At 39.1% G+C, this 19729-nt stretch overlaps 1 protein-coding gene across 3 annotated transcripts in view; it reads left to right on the top strand.

Annotated features, from left to right (window-relative positions):
• The window catches only part of mei1 (meiotic double-stranded break formation protein 1), a 61382-nt gene that overhangs the window by 30849 nt on the left and 10804 nt on the right, over positions 1-19729 (top strand). For 2 of the 3 annotated variants that reach the window (XM_014983108.2, XM_014983107.2), the window contains 9 exons: positions 703-859; positions 3145-3295; positions 5219-5401; positions 6634-6756; positions 6911-7100; positions 11094-11210; positions 12169-12279; positions 18098-18270; positions 18588-18672. In XM_014983108.2, the coding sequence (XP_014838594.2) occupies positions 703-859; positions 3145-3295; positions 5219-5401; positions 6634-6756; positions 6911-7100; positions 11094-11210; positions 12169-12279; positions 18098-18270; positions 18588-18672 (1290 nt within the window). The remainder of the gene's footprint in view (positions 1-702; positions 860-3144; positions 3296-5218; positions 5402-6633; positions 6757-6910; positions 7101-11093; positions 11211-12168; positions 12280-18097; positions 18271-18587; positions 18673-19729) is intronic. The other variant, XM_088008154.1, reaches the window with a different exon arrangement.

Genomic DNA, 19729 nt, shown 5'->3' with positions numbered 1-19729 from the left:
GTTGAAAAATGTGAAACTTTGTGAAATTTTGGTTCCAAAACCGTTTTTTCATAGTTTAAGGGATTAAACTCCAAACATTTCTGTCAGTATTCCAACATGCGTTCACTCGTCAACTACTGAAGACGTTTGTCTGAAGCCTAACAAAAGGTTATGGAATCACATGTCAGATCATGTTATTACCCGGAAGTTGAAGTCTTATGTTTTTTTAATCAGTTTAAGATCTAAATCTTAATTATCTTAAATTGAACGTAACAAATCTTGCAGAAATCCATTTTGATCATCAATAGATGGGTGTTGCCACAGCAACATCTGACGACAAACACTGGGTGAAAGTGTTTAAAAGAATTTAAAACGCTCTAAAATGTTTAAATCTTCATCTTTCCGCCGTGCGTTACCTTTATTAAAGCACCTAATGTTTGCTGCTACAGATATCGATTTCACACGTCCATGACAGCATTGTTCTCTGAAGAGACAGATATTGACCTTATTTATGGTTTTGCCAGAAAATGTTGGAAAAGTGACAAATCAGCACAACCTCACAGGTTTTCCTACCCAGGACTTTAGCAGTGGCAATAAGCTGCAGTGAATCTGCAGTAAATGGGTGTTTCTGCTGCTCTCTATTTACACCCATATATATTTTTTTTTGGTCATAAGAATTGATGTCTAAACATCCTTTGTTGGTGTTTTGTTCCTCATCCCCAGACTTTGATGAGGTGGAAACTCTTCTGCAGTGCAGCCTTCCTGCTCTGCGCTGCCACCTGTCAGACTGGCCGTCTCTGCTGTGTGAGTATCAAGAACCGAGGGCCGTCCAGTACTGCCTGGTGATGATGCTCTACCTGGCTCTGAAGCAAGGAGACAGGTAAAATTACTCATGGTATTGACTACAGCAAATACCTTCAAGCAATGAAACTGTAAAGAAAAAAAAAACTAAATAATTTATGGCTTTAATCGTGTTTTGGGAACACTTTGGGGATGTGTAATAGCATTTTGTTTTGTTTTTTAGGAGCGTTTTCTTCTTCCCTGTCCTTGCTGAGTGCAGAATAAAAGAAACATATTAAGTTTTCCTGTAAACTGAAGCTATTACACATTGTTCTTGAATCTATTGAGCAATATCTTCTTTCACATGGTGGGAGAGGTTTTTTTTAATTTTTATTTTCAATAGAAAACCTTTTTTTCTTGCATCAGAAAGCTTTTCTCTCCTTGAAAATGGTCTCCAAGGAGAAGAGTGAGACGGCGTTGGCGCTCCTTTAGCCGTTCTTACCACATGTTGCAAACTGTTTCTGCGAGTCGGTTGCCATACCAGAACGTAATCCACACACAATCTGCAGCGCAGAACGCCTTGTGGTGTTTTATTTAAATGTCACGAACAAATAATTATTTCAGCATACAGTGAGAACCGGCCTTTGTTATCCAGTCTCTTGTGCAGAGTAGTTTAATAAGAAAAGCAATGGAAGTTCAGACCGGCCGCCTATAGCTACATGCACTGCTGCTGCACTGCTACAAAAGGAGTCTTTGATCAGGAAAGTCATTTACTGGCTGCCGAGTTTCTCTGAGGAGAATTATATTAACTGTGCTGCAGGAATCAATTGGAAAAGTACAGTGTCACCAAACTTTGTTCTACTCCCTGCCAGTGGAAAAAACCATTCATCTTTGCTGTAGTTTATTGCCAGAACCTTAAAGTTGCAGAGACTTTAATGTTGCTGAATGTGCCCCAGAGATTATAACTGGGCCTTTAGTATTTATCTCCACAAATGCTTTTTAGGAAGTTTCCATGTTCTTGACTGACGTTCACTAGCAAAGAGCTTCATAGAGCAGCTGCTTTTAAACTGGAGTTAAATTATGCCCTGATTGACTCTATTTACAGTTTAGATCAATTTATTTTTAAGGCAATTGTTTGTGCTGGATTTTATTTTGAGGTACCAGAGTAAAGGAGAGGTGAGTACAACGGGACACTGAACATCTCACACGTTTTAATTATTAAAGAAAAAACCAAGAAACTTTAATTTTCCTCACAAGCTATGTTTCCGATGACCCTATATCTGCACAGTTTGAGATTTCAAAGATAAATTTGCTTCATGGAGAAAAGCCGATTTAGAAAAAACTCCTTTTTTGATAAAAGGTTCTTTCCCTAGGATGAGGTGTTTTCTTTTTTTTGTTTGTTTTTTTGAAAAATCAAAATTGGTTTATTTCACAAAAGTGCAGAGGAAATTATTTTTTCGCATCACACAAGTCACATGATCAACAACTGGATGTTGCCAAGCCACGAAGAAGACAACAGGAAGTAGTTGGATTACCGAGGCACGGCATGTCTTATCACGTGAACAAACTTAATCACATATGATTTTAATTGTGTTTCTTATTTAACAGAAACACCACAAATTGCATTAGCAATGAATCAGTTTTGCATGAAATGCATTGCAGCTACATATGGAAATGCAGCTACATTCAAACTCTTCTTCATGTTGGTTTCTTTGCAGTATTTGTCTTAATGTGGCAACATTTTTGAAAAGGTACAGACTGTACACATGTCTGCAAGGCAGTGTAAAAAGTGTAAATGTTGTTTATCAGCCTCGCTTCAACTGTAATTCAGTGTTGCTGTATTACAGGGAACTCTCTCTAAAACATTATTTGCATGGTTGACATTCTCAAGGTGGCGTTTAAAGGTGCAGGGTGAGAAATAAAACCGTCTGTCTTGACGTGTCTGTTCAGGTTTATATTTCCGCCAGACTGCTCCAGCACACTCACTGTGTTTCTCAAGTAGATGTTTTATGGCCCTCAGAAATGCTTGTTTGTCCTTTTAAAAGTTGTATCTGTCTTTCTGTAGCTTTACCTCCAGGGTAGGGCAATAAAAGTCTCTCCTTGCCTTTTTTTGTGATCTCACCAAGATTTACAAGTCGGAGATCTACATTTTATTTGGAGGCTGAGAGTTGATTCTGTCTCTGCTTAGAGTGTCTGAAACCTTCCTACAAAAGTCCTTCTCGTTTTTGTGTATTTCTGTCTTGTAGAAACCAGTAGAGAAGTACTTTTGTAACTTCTTCACACACCTGTGTGTCTGTAATCTCATAAAAGTCCAAACAGAGGCTGTGTTTGCGACCCTGTGAGTCGGTAGGTTGTGGCATTGCTGTGTTTGTTTGTGTGACCCAGGCTGCTCCCGGACCAGGCCGTGTTCTCCAGCGTGGTGGTGTTGCTGCAGTCGGTGCAGGAGCAGGGCGACTGCGTCCTTCCCCGCTCTGTCCTCCGCTCTGCCCTCTACTTGCTGGCAGTGACCCAAGACAGGAGCCCTAGTCTCGACGGGGTAACTCTGATCAGCTCTCCAAACAGAGAAGGACACAGCGTTGATCTTTGTCTGCTGCAATGCACAACTTCATCAACTTCACAGTTTGGCTTTGCTGCTCCCTTTTTAATAATGGCCTCAATGCTGAAGTTTTAGCTCAGGAAACGAGGCTGCAGGCTCTCGATTGTACACGACTCAAAATGTCCGGGTCCTTAGATGTGAAAAAATATTTAGATTTTGCTGAATTATTTAAAAAATGTTTATACATGTAATGCGTTCAGATGAAAACGTTGCATGTATTTATTTTTTTATATTAAAATGTGCAATAAGTTGGTTTCATAAATTTGCCCACCCTGGAAAGGATTTCTAGAGTTGAGCGTTGAGTGTTTATCTCCAATCCTCACCTTCCATCAGCAGTACAGCATTAAACCCAGTTCAGCCGTTCTGGTAATATTTTTTTTTTGCTACATTAATTTATTTGTGTGTTTGAGCTGAAGTCGGGGTGCAGAGGATCTAAAATATCTCACTAGCTTCGTTTCCAGTGACGATAAAATTGCGCAAATTGGAATCACAAAAAAATAAATTTGCTACTACTGCGCCCCGAAACACAATCAATTAAAAAAAAGGTATATTTTTCGATAAAAGGTTTTTGCACCAGGATGAGGTTGTTTTTCGTATATTTAAATTTGCGTATTTCGCAAAACTGAAATGGAAACACTTCTCCAACAACGCGGCAGTTTGTAAACGGCACTAATGAGCTTATTTGCATGTACCAGAGCTCTCACAGTATTGCTCAGTTAATGAAAATTTAAGTTTGTCATTCGAATTGAATCCAAAACTCTCCTCTAAAATCACCAACTACAATTTCTGTTTCTATATGCTTCACTCCCAAGTACAAGAGACTTGTCACTGCAACGCCTGAAAAGACGCTGACGGCTCCTCTGACCACCAACTTGTGGTTTTACCAAACACAAAAAGAAAAATCGTAGCATCTGATAATAAAACGTCCAGGGGTGTAAATACCTTTTAAAGGCACTGTAAATGCAAATCTACTGAAGAGGCTGGATTTCTTCTGTTGTGAATTTGAGAGTAATTGACTTTTCCCCAGAGAAGATGAACGGTTCATTCAGACGTAGAACGATAGAGCTGTCAATTTGAATTGATTCACACGTTTAAACGTGTGTTATCAACCAAAGTAGTAAAGATTTCCATAAAGCGCTCTCTTTAAGGCACTATAGAAGCTAAAATAATTATTTCCAGCATTTTTATCTACTAAGCCATTATTCCACCCCAACAATTGCATTTTCAAGCCAAGTCAAATGGTCTGAGCTATAAATAGACTCTTTTTTTTTTTCTTTTTTTCTGTTCACTGACTCAGCTCTCACATTCTAAGGAAAATATTTAATCACTCTGCTTTCTTCGTGAAAGCTTTAATGGCAGCCAGCGCTGTTTTATTGTGTCCGGGTTTTATCAGTACGACGGTACCCAGACTGATGGATTTCCTGCACACAGAGGCAAAGATCAGCAGAAGCTCCATCTCTCGCCGAGATCTAATGTAAAAATCATTAAAGTGGAAGTCAACGGGTTGCTCATAATCCAAGATTAACAGGCGTTATCCATCTTTATGCACAAAAATCTCCTCGTGCTCTCCTTGATCCGGCACCCTTCTTAATCTTTAATATATTTTATCTAATGCTAAGCAGAACAAATAACATTATCTGGAAATGCGTGCTGCTTTATTTCGAAGAGCATTAAACAGCTTTTCTGAAAGTGCTCTGAGGTAAATATTTTCTGAAAGATTAGATTATATCATATCAACAGGGAAGACATTAAATTAGGCTTTTCTGACTCAGCTCAGTTTAAAAGCAATCTCCCTGCTTTGTATATTTATCTCGAAGAAAGCCCTTTGCTTTCATCGTGCTTCTTTTTGCCCGTCTGTTTTAGGCTCATTTGAACTACGTTAGCAAAGCGCTGTCGTCCTGCCAGAGCTTCGCCTCCCTCTACAGCCACCACCTGGCGCTGCTCCACTTCATCTGGCGCTATCCAGAGCTGGCGCAGAAGTACGGCGCCCTGGTCTTGGAGCTCTGGTTGGCCAAGAAATCGCAGACCGGAGCAAGGCAGGACACGGTATTACGGCTGTAGCTAACGATTGTTTTAGTCAGCAATTAATCGATTAATCAGATTTTTTTTTTTAAATCTGTACATTCTGCAGATTTTTAATTTAAGTCTTTAAACCTTTAAGTTCTAAACGTAGCGCCGGCGGTCCAACCAAATAAGCAGTACCGTGGTTCCGCCACAGGTTTCGCCAAAAACGGTTTCTGAAAGCGGAGACGTTGCGCTTTCCAGCCGATATCTGGTTATTACGGTAATTTCACCCCCTGCCGTACCACGCAGTGAAATTAATCTGAGGGGCGCTCTTTTAATTTATGGTAAATTGTGAGAATAACATGCTAGATATTGAAAGCTCTAGTTGTTATGGATAAATTGGCAAATATATATTTACTCACGGGACATTTAAAGAAAAGCGTAAAATTAAAATAAGCAAAAATATCCAGGTGGACATTTTACATCTTACATTTTACAATTAAATTAATTCATTTTTTAAATAAGAAAAAAAACATTTTAACATTCTAAGTGTACACTTGATTATTTGCAACAAAGGATGCATATGCAGCTAAAAAATTACATCAATATATACTGCTCAAAAAAATAAAGGGAACATTTCACTTTAATTTTGTGTGTGGCTCCAAATCCAGGCCTCCATTGGTTAATAAATTTGATTTCCATTGATGATTTTTGTGTGATTTTGTTGTCAGCACATTCAACTTTGTACAGAACAAAGTATTCAATGAGAATATTTCATTCATTCAGATCTAGGATGTGTTATTTGAGTGTTCCCTTTATTTTTTTGAGCAGTGTATTAAAAGCTGATCCCTTTATGCTCAGAATGTCGTAGATCTGATCTGCTGATTATCCGGTTTTTGTTTGTTTTTGCAGAATTTGTAGCGGGCGAAGCTAAAACTACCACTTTATGAGTTTTGGGTTGAACATATTTACAGACAGAGGTTTTATTTTCATCTTAAATCGACAATGTGACTTATTTTTTCTACAGTTTTGGCTTAATTACTAGTCTGAGAGCGTTGTTTTTTTTTTGTATGTATACTTCAGTCAACGATTAATCGATTACAAAATTAGTTGACGATTATTTCAAATAACTGATTAATCCAATTAATCGTTTCAGCCATACTCTATATTGTAATTAATAATAAAATAACCTTAATAGTTTACTTTAATTTCTTTCCAGATCTTGTGATCAGGATAATGAAAAGCCCTTTTTTGATTTTTACTCCTGCTTGCAGCAGAGTGATGTAAACACAGAAAGCCAAACACAGCAGCAGAATCAGAATCAGGAGCCAGACTGGGAAACCTCAGAGCTGCTGGCTCTTATGGAGAAACACCCAAACGTGATGCTGACCCTTTTGGTAAGATTAATAAATTATTGCTACAGTTTAGAAATTTGTAAACCTTAAAATTAGCATTTAAAAATCGATCCTGTTTTCTGTAGATACTATTGTAATTTCTTTGCTTTATAGAAGCTTTTTGTAGCTTTAGCTTGTTTTGCCTGTGTTTATCCAGGACATGGTTGTCGGTGGACAGGCTCCTGTTGCAGAACATGTCCTGCACGTGCTAAAGGTTCTTCTGCTTGGACAAAGAGAGTTCGCCACAGATTTGTGCACAAGTCTTAGGCCAGCCCTGCTGCAGGCCTTGCAGCGGATCAGTGTGGACAACGTGGCTAATGGGCCGGGACAAGGTCACGCTGCAGCAGGTACAAAACGTAATCCAAAGTCATGGGTGTAAAGATTTACACAGCCATTACAGAAATAGAAACACACATCACAATAAAAGACCATTCACTGGCTTCAACGTATTGAACAGAATATTGTAAAATATGTCGAATTAAATCTATAAAACAAAGCAGTGAAATGAAAGTGAATTATCCCTGCAGAAATAAGGTCGTCCTTGCTTGTAGGGCACCGATAAAACCAATAGATTAGTTCATTCTAAATTTATCCACCTCAGTCATAGATTCATTCTTTCTATGTTTCTTTTAGAACGGACACATGTTGGTTAAATTTCACCACTGATTCAAGTCTGCAAGATAATTTCATCTTTACTCAGACAGGCTGCAATTCATCTCCATATATGCATCAGATAAACGGCTCCGGACTGGACTGACGCGCATAATACTCACACTGTCAGGTTTAATTAGTGGGTTTCTTCCTACAGGGGATATTTATTGCTGTAGATAAAACGTATTCAATGCTCCACCACTCAACGAACACTAAAGGATTTCACTCATTGCTTCAGGGAGAGGTTTAAATCCACTCATCATAAGCGAGAATGTCGTATTAAATATCGACTTGAATGATTGTTTTTTTTTTTTTTTCTCTGTGCTCTGATTATGCAGCATGCATAACACACAGCAAATTATTAGGTTAAGTGTTTGTGCACTGATGCAGCCAGATTGTTGGTTTTCCAGTCGATGTGAGCATAATGTGACGTTTTCATGTAGAATAAGTTCTGAAAATGTTTCATTCTTGATTTTCAAGACACAAAAAGCTAACATCTATTTATTTAGTTTGATTTCTTTAGTTAGTTGTATGAATTGTTTGTTTTTGTTTCAAACATCTCGTTCTTAACACTCTACCTCGTGTCTCTATAACATTTATTTAAAGAAATGTGCAGTAATGAAAATGGTTGATTGGGGAGTGTAAATTTTGTGAATACGCTTCATTTTTTGACATATTAAACCATCATAACTATTAGGATTAGAATTGACTTTTGTCACACTGCAGTAAACCTGAGTAATCATACTGCAGTTTTATCTAGAAATATAAATGATGGCACTAAAATTAGTGTTCATTCTTTTCCCATGTATATTTATTGGTCCCATCAATAAAAGTGGGCCGATAACAAACAATATTTAAAATCACACGTAAATACGTTGTTCACCCGAGAAGCGATTAAAAAAACATGCTGCACCATCTTCCTCCTACCACTTCCTGTCGTCTTCTTTGTCGTTTCCTCCAGTAGCAACATCCAGTCGTTGATCAAGTGACTTGTGCGATGCAATAAAAGTGTCTCTATTGCAGTTTTACAAAATAAACTAATCTCCACACAGCTACAAAAAGCACTTCACCCAACGCCATAACTTTTTTTTATCGATAAACACCAGTTGCCATGTTTCCATTAAGCAAATTTGTTTTTGTAATTCAATTGAATTTGCACAATTATGTGGTCAACAAAACACAACCTTTGTAGGAAAGCATCACATTTAAGACAGAAAACAAAGGTGGGTGTGAGAGCATTTGGGTTGCCATAGAGAAACGTGACACCAAAGACACACAGGTTAGAAAACTTTCTGAAATATTTATAAGGGAGGCGTGAATAAAAACTGGGAAGGTGTCTGTGAGGTCAGAAATGACAATAAAAACCGACACAGCTGACTCAAATGGTCCAACTTCAAATCTGCAGAGTAACACTAACGAACCATCACTGGATTGAATCAGAGGAAAAACTAAAACATCGACTCTTGATCACCGACTTTAGGACTCCAGTTTTTAAGCATTGTGCCAGTCGTGTAATGAAAAGTAGAGTGGCGGCTGCTGGAGAGAAAAACACGCACACACACACACACCGACACACACGACAACTTACAACCGAGCGCTGCCGAGGCAGCAGCAGAGCTGTAAAGTAATCTCAAAGGTTTAATAGGTTAGTTTGGCACAGCGTGTTTTTGCAAAGCTTAATGGAAAGCACTTAGTTTAATTATTTTCAAATCTAAAAGGAAAGTCTCAAAAGAAGAAGCTGCGTTGAGTTATGTTTATGGGATAATTTTTCCTGGCTACAGTTTTCTTTACAAATACTGGCTAATTATGCTTTAAGATGGGATACAATGTTTCTTAAGGTGTTTTCAGGTATTTTTATGCTGTATTCTCTCTTAAATAGGTCATTAGAAAACATTTAAAAATAGATATACACCGAGTTAAGATTAATTCAAGGTTTTAAGTCCAAATCTTTACTAAAATATAAAATAGCAGGTGTTTATGGCTGTTTTTAAATAGAGTTTGTAACATATTGAAAGTTAATGAAAACTTAGAATCATAAATCTTATTTGCACTTATGAAACCTGCTGCCGTCATCTCAGTCATCTCAAGTTTAATCTGATTTAATGTCACGGTAAAATAACAAACATTGTGTCTTTACAGTGTATGTAAATATGGAAAGAAGGTTATTGAGCTCCTCAGAGGCACTCGTTGATATTTTTAGTATTAATAATAATGCTGTGGGGAAAAAGAAGCCCAAAAGGCCAGATTGTGTAAAGTCAACATTTAAATTGTTTCGGATTTATTCGAGCCTCTGCTGTTAGAAGGGGGGAAAATGCAGAAGTCTCTTCTGAAAACATGAATAAATTCGTTAAATCATTTTCCTGAAGTCTTTCTTGACTAACGTCGGACCAGATGATCATCAATTTCATTTATGTAGCACCGATTCCCCTTTGACAGCAAAGCCAGTGTGATGCAACACACTTGTTTACCTAGATAGAACTGCCATATTGATTTAGCTTCTTCAATTTTAGTATTGGTTTGCCTTCAGGCCAGAGATTTTTATTTATTTTTGTGCACATTGTTTATTTGGGGAAAATAGCTTCAGATTCGCTGTTTAAACAGCATAACCTCGTCGTTGGGTAAACCACAGCGGTTCACACCGGGTTACGGGTCGGATCTGTTTAACACGAGTCGACTCCACCGTGTTTTCATCGCGTTACCGACGGAGGCCGTTTGTTTTCTCTGTGAATTATTGATCTCCAAAAACAGAAAACAAACTTCGTGGAGGCAAGCGAAGGTAATTCTAATTAAGCGCACACCTCCTTGACATTTTCAGTGAGCCTCCACAACTCGTCTCTGCGTCGCTGGAGCAGGAATCTTCTCGAGTTGGGTTGCGAACAACAAAATAACGAGATGCGGTTTGAATCTCAACGAGGCGTAAATTAGAAATTCAAGCAAGAAATGATCACATAGGAGGCGCTTACAAAACGCTAATGAATATGCAAGCAAAAAAAAAAAGATAATTTATTTCCATGTGTGGAAGTTTAACAGATACGTGCAGCGCCCTGAGACGGCTCCACTGCGGCGTCTGTTTGACCAGGTTAATGAGAGCAGATGAAGGGCAGAAACAGCCGGGGCTTCAGCAACTGTTGCCGCAGTTCGCCTCCGACTGCTCTCTGCTCGTTTAGCGTCTGCAGGGAATTAAAGATGGCTATCTTTGCACACGTTCAAGTACAGTTCAATGTAATTTGCATTCATACACGCTCTATATTAGCTCCCGTGTGGCAGCACCTCCAGGGGAGATATTTTAGTGCAATGCACTCGGGCAATACACGACTGCTGGTCTATTCTGTGCAACCGCTTCGTTTTCTCATTGCTTCGATTCCTTCTTCCTCCCTGGATTGGGATGTAAAGTATTTACTTTGATTCTTCCCAGCACTTTGGCTGCAAACCAAAACATGATTAGATCCAGACGTGAATGTAGGAGTTTTCTCCAGACTGAACTATGCTAGTTTAAAGCCACACTCTGTGTTTTTTGGCTTTGACAAATGCTCTGAGAACGTCCTTTTCTTGGGCTAAATAATGAGTTTATGCTAATTCCAGATGAGAAGTGGAAGTGTTTAGGCTTCGCCGGTCTCTTGTCTTTCTCACACAGCACACCGATCTCTTGATATTTTCATGCTTTGTGTTTTCTCCCCGTCTTTGTCAAGCGGCCAGCTCGCTCCCCGTGGTGCTGAAGCTGCTCTGTCTGACGCAGGCCAGCGACCCGCCTTCACCCTCCATCTACAGTAACATGGAGGGAGTGTGTTTCAAGCTGCTCTACCACGGTGAGATGGAAATGTAGCGTTAATCACTCCCTCTGTCACGTTTGCGTGGCCTGTCTGCGTCGTCTAACTCCCTGCTTCACGAAAGCACAGCAAAACATGTTGGGTTTCAGATGAACGTTGTCAGAGATGCAGCAGAAGAGATGCTAAACTAGTTTATTCCTATAGATTATGGAAGCATAAGTGTATAGTACATCAACAAGTAAAGCTTATAATGTTCTTCTTTTACTTTCTCACATTTTGCTGTGTCATAATCACAATTTTTATAGTAATTTATTAGGATTTTATGGAATTGGTTGGATTTTTCTGTACTTTGCTGGAATAAGACCTTTGCTTTCAAAGAAGGTTGCCACGGTTACAAAAACGTTGACAATTATCACGTCGATGTTAATTTTCAGTACTGTGAGAACCCCACTTTGAGTACAAACGCATCTCCGTCTGAATGCAAAATTTAAAGTTACGTTCTCTGCGTATAATTCTTGTTCAACTCGTTTCGTCGGTTTCAATTAATTCGTGAGCGAGTTAATTTCCCCGACGGTTTTCTCGAGGTGGATGATCGGTGAGTTTAACTCACTCGAATCATCTCATAACCTCAAGAAAGCAAATGTTTGTTTTCTCGAGATCGACTCATTGTCTGGAGAAAACCATCGGGGCAAAAGTACGTGCAGAAAAAAGTTTGTGGTTGTCACACGACAAAATGTGACCAAAGGGGTGAAGTCGGTTTTTAAACACTGGTGCCGACACGGCCCTCTTTGCCAGAAACCATGTTACACACGGTGTGTTTCATTGTTTTATTGATGATTGTTGTTTTTGTGTAACAAACATGGTTACTTTTAAAATTGTAGATTTTGTTACAGAGGATTAACACACTCATGAAGTTACTCAACCTAAAAGAACTTAATTAATTTTGAGTAATTTCACCTACTCAGGCATTGTTGGTGTGTGTGTGTGTGTGTGTCAGTGAGTAGCGTAGCTGGGATGCTGAAGCCTACCGACACAGAGAGCCTGCTGCCTGCCTTCAACTTCTTGCAGTGCTGCCTGCGTCTGTCCCCGGCACACAGCAGTGACCGAGGTGAGGCGCCTTTTAGCTCTGCCTGTTTGACTGAGCTCCCATTTATTTCTGTTCCTGTTTCTCTTGACGTCGCATCGTTTATAAGCGCTGCCTGTTTTTTGTTTTTTTTACTCCTGATCAAAATGTTAAGACTGAGGAAGGAATTACAAACATTCACATTCGGTACTGGTGGCGTCTAACAAGGTTAGTAATTAGAGCTCCAAACACGAAATGGCAGCAAGAGAAAAAAACTAGAGTAGATAAATTATGGCATTAAACTGGTTGGGGATTCACAGTGTCATGAATCCACGATGGGAATGTGGGGAAAAAAAGACTTTCTGTCCTTAAACGTGGAAGGATTGTTGCGCTGACATTCATTTTAATCTTCTTAGCTGATTCAATGGGTTGTTACGGGATATAAAAGTGATAGCAATGTTAGTAAATGTTGCAATTGAAGCGTTGACCTGTGATAAATGGAAAAATAAGTAAAAAGTCTCGCTGTTTTTCTGTTTTGGGCTTGCAGCAAACAAAGACCACAGATAACGAGCTGCAGGAAAAATAAAATTCAATATTTTTTCTCTTCTAAGCAACAAAAAAGTTGCTTCTGGCCAGTTTCTGCTGTTTGATAGTAAAACCCAGTTATGGTTTAAAACCCAGAACACATTTCCACCTTTTTACTTTATGAAACTTTTCATGCTGAATTAAAGAAATGTCACTGAATATTAGGGCTGAAACGATTCCTCGAATGATTCGAGTACCTCGATTACTAAAATTCCTCGAGGAAAATTTACCTGCCTCGAAGCTTCGTTAATTTATGTTTTATTAGTTAGCGCACCGTGTTCCGGCCGGGACTTAATTTGCGTTGCGCGGAGCTCTCACTTCCGCCTCTGAGTTGTTGACAAAAGCTAAGTCTCAGCGGCATAAAGTCCAATCTTCAAGATTGGCCCGTGGAGATTTTATGGATTGATGATAATGCCCGACTTTTTATCGTTTTTGGGGAACCAATAAGCATCCTTAAAATGACTGGGGGATGCCTGGAGTACGGCAGCATTTCTCCTCCGGGGCTGCTGGTTGAAAGCGAACGGCGGGAAGAGCGCTGAGGTGAGCGGATAGCCTGAACAGGGCGGGCGGCTGAGTAGCTGATGCTTACCGTGTAAATGTAGCTTTACCGACGAACCGCACAATAAATTTCATATCCCGGTCTGAAGAAACGGGTGGCGGAGCGCATCGTACATGGCTGGTAGATGAGTTTCTGAGTGTGACCAGTGAAGGTGTCGTAAATATCCCGTATTGCTTCCCCCCGTGTTCGTCCCCCGGTCTAACGGTTCGTCAGTCCGCTGGTCTATTTCCTCCCCTCCACCCCATGTTCGTTCATTCGCCCTCTCCTCCCACTCCAGGCGGCATTTCCCGTATTTTCAAACCCAAAGCGTGACAGGTTAGGTGGCAAGGTGAGTTTAATTAATCTATTAAACTCACTGAAGATGAATACATAAACTAAAAGCTGGATTGTAGACATTTTTATAAGCATATTTGTGAGCCTGCCTCTTTGTTATTAAATTCAATATAATTTCAGATTTTTCTATAACTTTTCTTCTGGTTAACTTAGAAAGTGAGCTATTATTGTTACAGGTTAGTTTTCTAAACTACAAAAAAGCAACTGTTAGGGATGCTCAAATATGAAAAATTGGACTGATATTGATATCTGATAGCAACACCAGTTTTAAGCCAGATTTACCAATATTTCATTTTATAATTTTTTTTATCCGATTACTCGATTAATCGTAAGAATAATCGATAGATTACTCGATTACTAAAATATTCGTTTACAACAGCCCTACTGAATATATTACATGTGTAGACCATGAATACATAGTACGTAGTAATTCCTCTGCGATAGGGTTTCATCATTTCATTATTACACCTCAAAAAATGGGAAAAATTTCAAAATTTGTCTTCACTTATTTCAGATCTCATTTATTATATAGAATCATTAAACATTAAATACGTTATTTCTTGTAATTTTGATGACTATAGCTTCCAGATAACAAGAACTGTTATCTGGATCAATAACAAAATGACAAAATATACAGAAATGTTTAATTTATTATTTAATTTATCAAATTTGTTGCCATATGATTGATAAATTCTTACTGCATTACATGCCTGCATTAGACACAAATGTTACGAAAGACTAAATGGTGAAAATGTTTTTTTCCCTAACTCTGATACTGACTTTTTTATTTTTTTATTTTTTGCTAGCTATCCAGTGATGTTGATAAAATTGCACCAAAACCTGCCTGCCTCTGCTTGTCTTGAACAGCGAGAACAAATTTACTTGCTCACACAGAATCATGTTGATTAATTTCCAGCATTTCACAGGAACTGAAAAAAGCTCCTGTTTAAATTAAAATGAATAAATAAAAATGTGGCATATCTCCCAAAAACAGATAAACTGAAAATTTACATACCACAATTTGAAGCGGCTCATGCATAATTCAACAAAAATAAAAATTTGGGTTGTTTTTGTTTTTTTTAATGCTGAATATTATAAATCCTAACCCTTTCTGACAAAAATGGTCCAGCAGAAATAAACATCAAATTAGTCAAAACAAGCTTTTTGGATAATCATCAATCGCTGCATGATGATTATGGAACAAAGACATTTTGTTAGCAATTTGCCAAAACTCAGTCAGACAAAAAGTAATTAGCGCCTCAGCTCTGAATACTTTTTTGTTTTCATTTGATTTGCAGTTTAACTTTGTTTGCAACAGGAATCCAAACAACCCAAATAAAATATGTCTTCCCTGAAATCAAAGACAAAACAAATATGTGAACAAAATTACACACACACCATCTGATATGATTGGTTACACAAGTTGAATTTCCCTGCTCATGACCCCATGGAGGAGAAAAAGCTCAGCAGAGGTCAGCAATGAGCTGCATTGTGGTTAATAAGGTGGCGCTTGGTAGCAAGAGAGCAGGGATCCAGATGGGAGGGAAAGTCTTATTACGCCAGTAGTATTTTTCTGTATTGGTGCTTCTGCTGCTGCAGCCAGTCTGTTTTCTCTCTCTGCTGCTGCTTCTTCATGTGTGGTGAGTTCAGTCGTTTCAGCCTGAGGCCAGTGAGTGTTTGAGCCGATGGTGCAGGGATCCTACCAGGTTCCTGTATGTGAAATGGAAATCTTCTGCCAGGACGAGGCTAACCCGTACAATGACCACTTTACTGCTGGGCCATGATTTATATGATTACAGCATCATTTTTGATAAGCTTAGGTGATGTAAAAACAGCTGCCATCATAACTTTCCAAGGATTCAAAGTCCTATTGATGAGATCCCAGAAAAACAGCAGGAGTAACTTGTTTTATTTTAGAGAAACTGCTCTCTCTCTCCGTTAACGTAAAACTATTTTGAAATTATTTGAAATTACTCTTAGCTCAACTAGCCTTCTACAATTTTATAAAGAACAGGACTATAAAATGGTTCACTGTAAAGTGGCATCAAAATAACAATGAGAAAATAGTTCAGATAACTAGGGATGCACAATATTATCAGTATCGACCGATGTTAGATGTAAAGTTTAATCTAATATCAGCCATTCCGTCAAAATAACCAGTATAAATGGTGTTGTTTTTATATGACAAACCAGTGACAATGAGGCCTGCAGCACAACGTCATGGCGTCACGCGCGCCTCAGTGTCAGCAGTGTGGAAGTTTTTTTAAAGAGTCGGAAGCTGACAGCAGAACTGCTGTTTGCAATGGCCGCCCAGCATCCCTGATGCGAGGAGGAGCAACAACAATGTCCTCCAACACTTCAAACCTAATTAACCACCTCTAGAATCACCATTCTGAGCGTTGCGATGAGTTCATGGTGGCCAAAAGGAAAAGTGAGAGAGCAGGTAAAAACCTCACCAGCAGTCCATTTTACAATCTCTGGATAAATATCGGTATTGGTATCAGTTATTGGCCAACTGAGTTTTAGTATATCAGCATATCGGATATCAAAAATTGCATATCGTGCGTCCCTACAGAAAACAATACTATTATTACATCAATCAGTGTGTTTTCTTTTAGCAGTAATTGTACAAATTGCTACTGTTATGTTTTTAAACCATTTAAGCATTTTAGTTTTTCAAAATTTGTCCTATTATTGAGATCTATGTAGTAGTGGTTAGCAGATTGCAGTTTTTTTGGCCAATCATAATCTTTAAAAAGTCTGACCTGCCGATTCTGAGCTGGACTGGTGCAATATCAGGTTTTATCGTTGGGATCTGGGTTGGTTTGAGTTTGGTTTTGGATTTTTGTCTTTAATGGTGTCCCTTAGGTTTTTCTGTTTAGCTTGTCCTGTTTTCCACTCCTGTTCTTCCTTAGTGATTCTAGTTATGTTCCTTGTTTCTAGTTATTCTAGTTTATCATGTTTCTTTAGTCTAATTATTCTTTAGTGTTAAAATTAACCCCTATTTCCTTGTATTCTCTCCCTCGCTCTCCTGTGTCACTTTCTCTTTCCCCCTCCTCAGCCTGGCTCCTGCTCCTGCTGCTCACACCTGCAATTAATTAGCTCATCAGTCCAGGTCTTTTGTCAAGCTCACAACATTACCTGTATTTAAGCTCCTCTTTGTCGGTCACTACTTGCCTGTTCACCTCGTTTCTTTCTTTACTTCACCTCTCCTCATGGTCCTCTGTGATCTCCTCGTCTCTGATTTTTATTTTTATTTTTTGTGCTTCCCTGGACGTTCCTTTTTGTAACTTGGTTTCTGGTTTTTGTTTTACTAAATATTCTCAACTATACTTCATCTGTTGCCTGCTGCATTTGGGTCCACTTCAACAACACACCAGGACAGTTCATACTACACCTTGAATCATTGATCTCAACACAATGACAGCAGTGGGGTGACTCTGGTTGACTACATGCATGCAGACGTGAACCGATGGAAACAGTGGGTGATTTTTAGACCTTTGCTGATTTAGATATGATTGGTTTCATGTTAGAATCAGCCAATCGGATAAAATGTAACAAAGGTTGTCAAGATCAGCCTTCAAAGGCACAACTTTCCTTTCAGACTTGCATTAATTTCATTCCAGGTTTTTCTTTTCTCATCTTGGAATGGTCACATTTTATACAGCAGGTGAAAAAAAAATCAATCTGCTGATAGACAAAAAAATGATTCTTCACTGTACTCAGAGCTGTATTTCTTATTTTTTATTTTTGCATTACATAACTCTCCCCTCACAGCCATGTGTGGCTGAGATCAGAAATGATCACTGTATCGCCTGGAGCCGAAGAAAATTCATCACCTTTTCCCACAGTTGGTAGATTGAAATCTTAATGCTGTCTTGTAGATTGAAATTAGGCCGAGGTTACACTGTAGGAATATCTGCAGTAAATCGAAAGTGAAGTTTTGTGTTTACTCTGTCAAAAATGGCTAAAAATGATCGAGAACTACGTTTGAGCTTGGAAAGATATGAAGGAGCCGTGATTATGCTTTTAGATTCGCTTTCAGAAAGAGGCCCTGCTGGTCTGGATTGTGTGAAATTGGTGCCATAGAATTTGTCAAGCGAGCGATGAAATCAAAAGATTGCACTAAAGTCTCCACTTATAACTCTGGTGCCCAGGCGGCCAAACTGGTGGCTTGTTGGTTGTTATTCACGTTCTTGCGGATTAAATGTCTTACCGCAAAATCCCAATTGCTCTACTTTGGGGAAAATTAAAGAATGATTTGTGATGTTTTTCCTTTTCCATCGGTGCAAAAGGCCACAAACTGAAAAATATTCAGTTAACATGACCTCTGTGTGCAACTGCAAAGCATAAAATGACAAATCCCATGAATGGTCTTCTTTGCAGCGGTCTCCGTGTTGCTCTCCAACCGTGGGCTGATGGACCAGCTGCAGACAGTCGTCTCTTCCTCCTCCACTCCGTCCCCCCCTCCGCCCTCCTGTGCTCCTTTGGCTCTGCTGTGCTGCAGCCATCTTCTCCTCTCCTCCCTCATTACCTTGCAGCGCGTTCACTCCACTCAGGTACACACCGCCGCTTGTCTCAGCTCTTATCACAACTCCAGGGCTGAACTTCACACAAAAACAGAAACAGTCAAGGGCGAGACACACAACACTCGGCAAACGTGACTAAAAGAGCCGACTGTGGCTGTGGAATAGGGAACAATTGCATTCATTTGATATGTATCACAGTGCAAATCTGCTCTGCTTTATTCTGCTCACAATGGAGGTGTAATACATTCTTGAATACAACGATTTTAACCTTAATCCTTAACTCTGATTGCCTCGCACTTACATTTTTTTTCCTCTTTCCTCTCTCTCATGTTTATCTCTTTTGTAAGGTTCATAAGAGCATCATTTGGAGTCTGGACACAGCCGTGCACCGACTGTTTTGCCAAAAACGAAACACAGACAATCTCTTGCTGGGTAACGACAATGTTTTTAATGTTTTAAGACTAGTTCTTTCAGGAAAGAAAAGGTTTATCTAAGTGTGATTTTTTTTTTTTTTTTTTTTTGGAGAATTGATTCATTTTTGATTGACTCGTGGTTTTGTTTTTTGTCTCTGTTCATGTCTGCAACCTGCCACTCACCAGAATTACGGAAATAAATTCACTAAATCAAGACGAGCCAATTTTGAAAAAAATCATGTTTTTCGATTTAATAAAAAAACAAAATATGCTACGATGATGTACTTTTTCCATCTGCATCAAAATTGGTGCAACGGACACTTGTTTTTTCCCTCATCACACCAGTTTGCATACAGAAGCATCATGCTGGTTTTTTTTAGAGCTTTTCACATGAACAAGCTTATTCCCATGTGATTTTAATTTCATCTCTTTATAAATGAAAATATTGTAGTTTTTTTTTTTCCAACATTCGCAGAATGTCAGGAATGTTTTGCGCACATCTCTAATGGAGACACAGCTAATGACACACACTTTAGTGTTTTCCCACGCAGTCTGGTTAACACAAGTTCTCCCAGAGTATGAAACATTTTTACATGCTGCGTGAATCACAGGATGCTAATCCGACTCTCTTACCTCCAGTTTGCATAAAGTTCTGCAAACTTCCTGTCAGAGCTTCATCTTTAGTGGAGTCTCCTAACCCCATGCTTGGGTTTCACGCTCACTCATCATATTAAATGTCCCACAAACCACTGTGGCGCTCGTAGACGGATCATCCCTGCTGCTCCTGTGTCTCTGTCTGTCAGCTGAATAAGTAGCCTGTCAGGGTCACTGTGATTTATTGGCTCCCTCCTTCTGCGCACCGATCTCTCTTTCCCTCCCTCTCCGCTTCCTCCTCTCCATCTCACTGTCTCAGTTTTTAGCTCCCCAATGTTTGCCGTTCCAGCACTGCTTTTTTTTCATCTCTGTCTTAGTTTCCTCTTTTGTGCGCACTAATTAGGGCTCGTTCCTCAGGGCGATTAGATCTGGGTGTTCATGGCGTCAGTGTGTTTCAGATGCTTGGCCCCTTTTAGTTTGGA

This window comes from Poecilia mexicana, unplaced genomic scaffold, assembly GCF_051168715.1.
Source record: "Poecilia mexicana isolate PSO_F unplaced genomic scaffold, ASM5116871v1 scaffold_8, whole genome shotgun sequence".
NCBI lineage: Eukaryota > Metazoa > Chordata > Actinopteri > Cyprinodontiformes > Poeciliidae > Poecilia > Poecilia mexicana.
The sequence above is the reverse complement of the archived record's forward strand: the minus strand, read 5'-3'. Positions and strand labels throughout refer to the sequence as shown.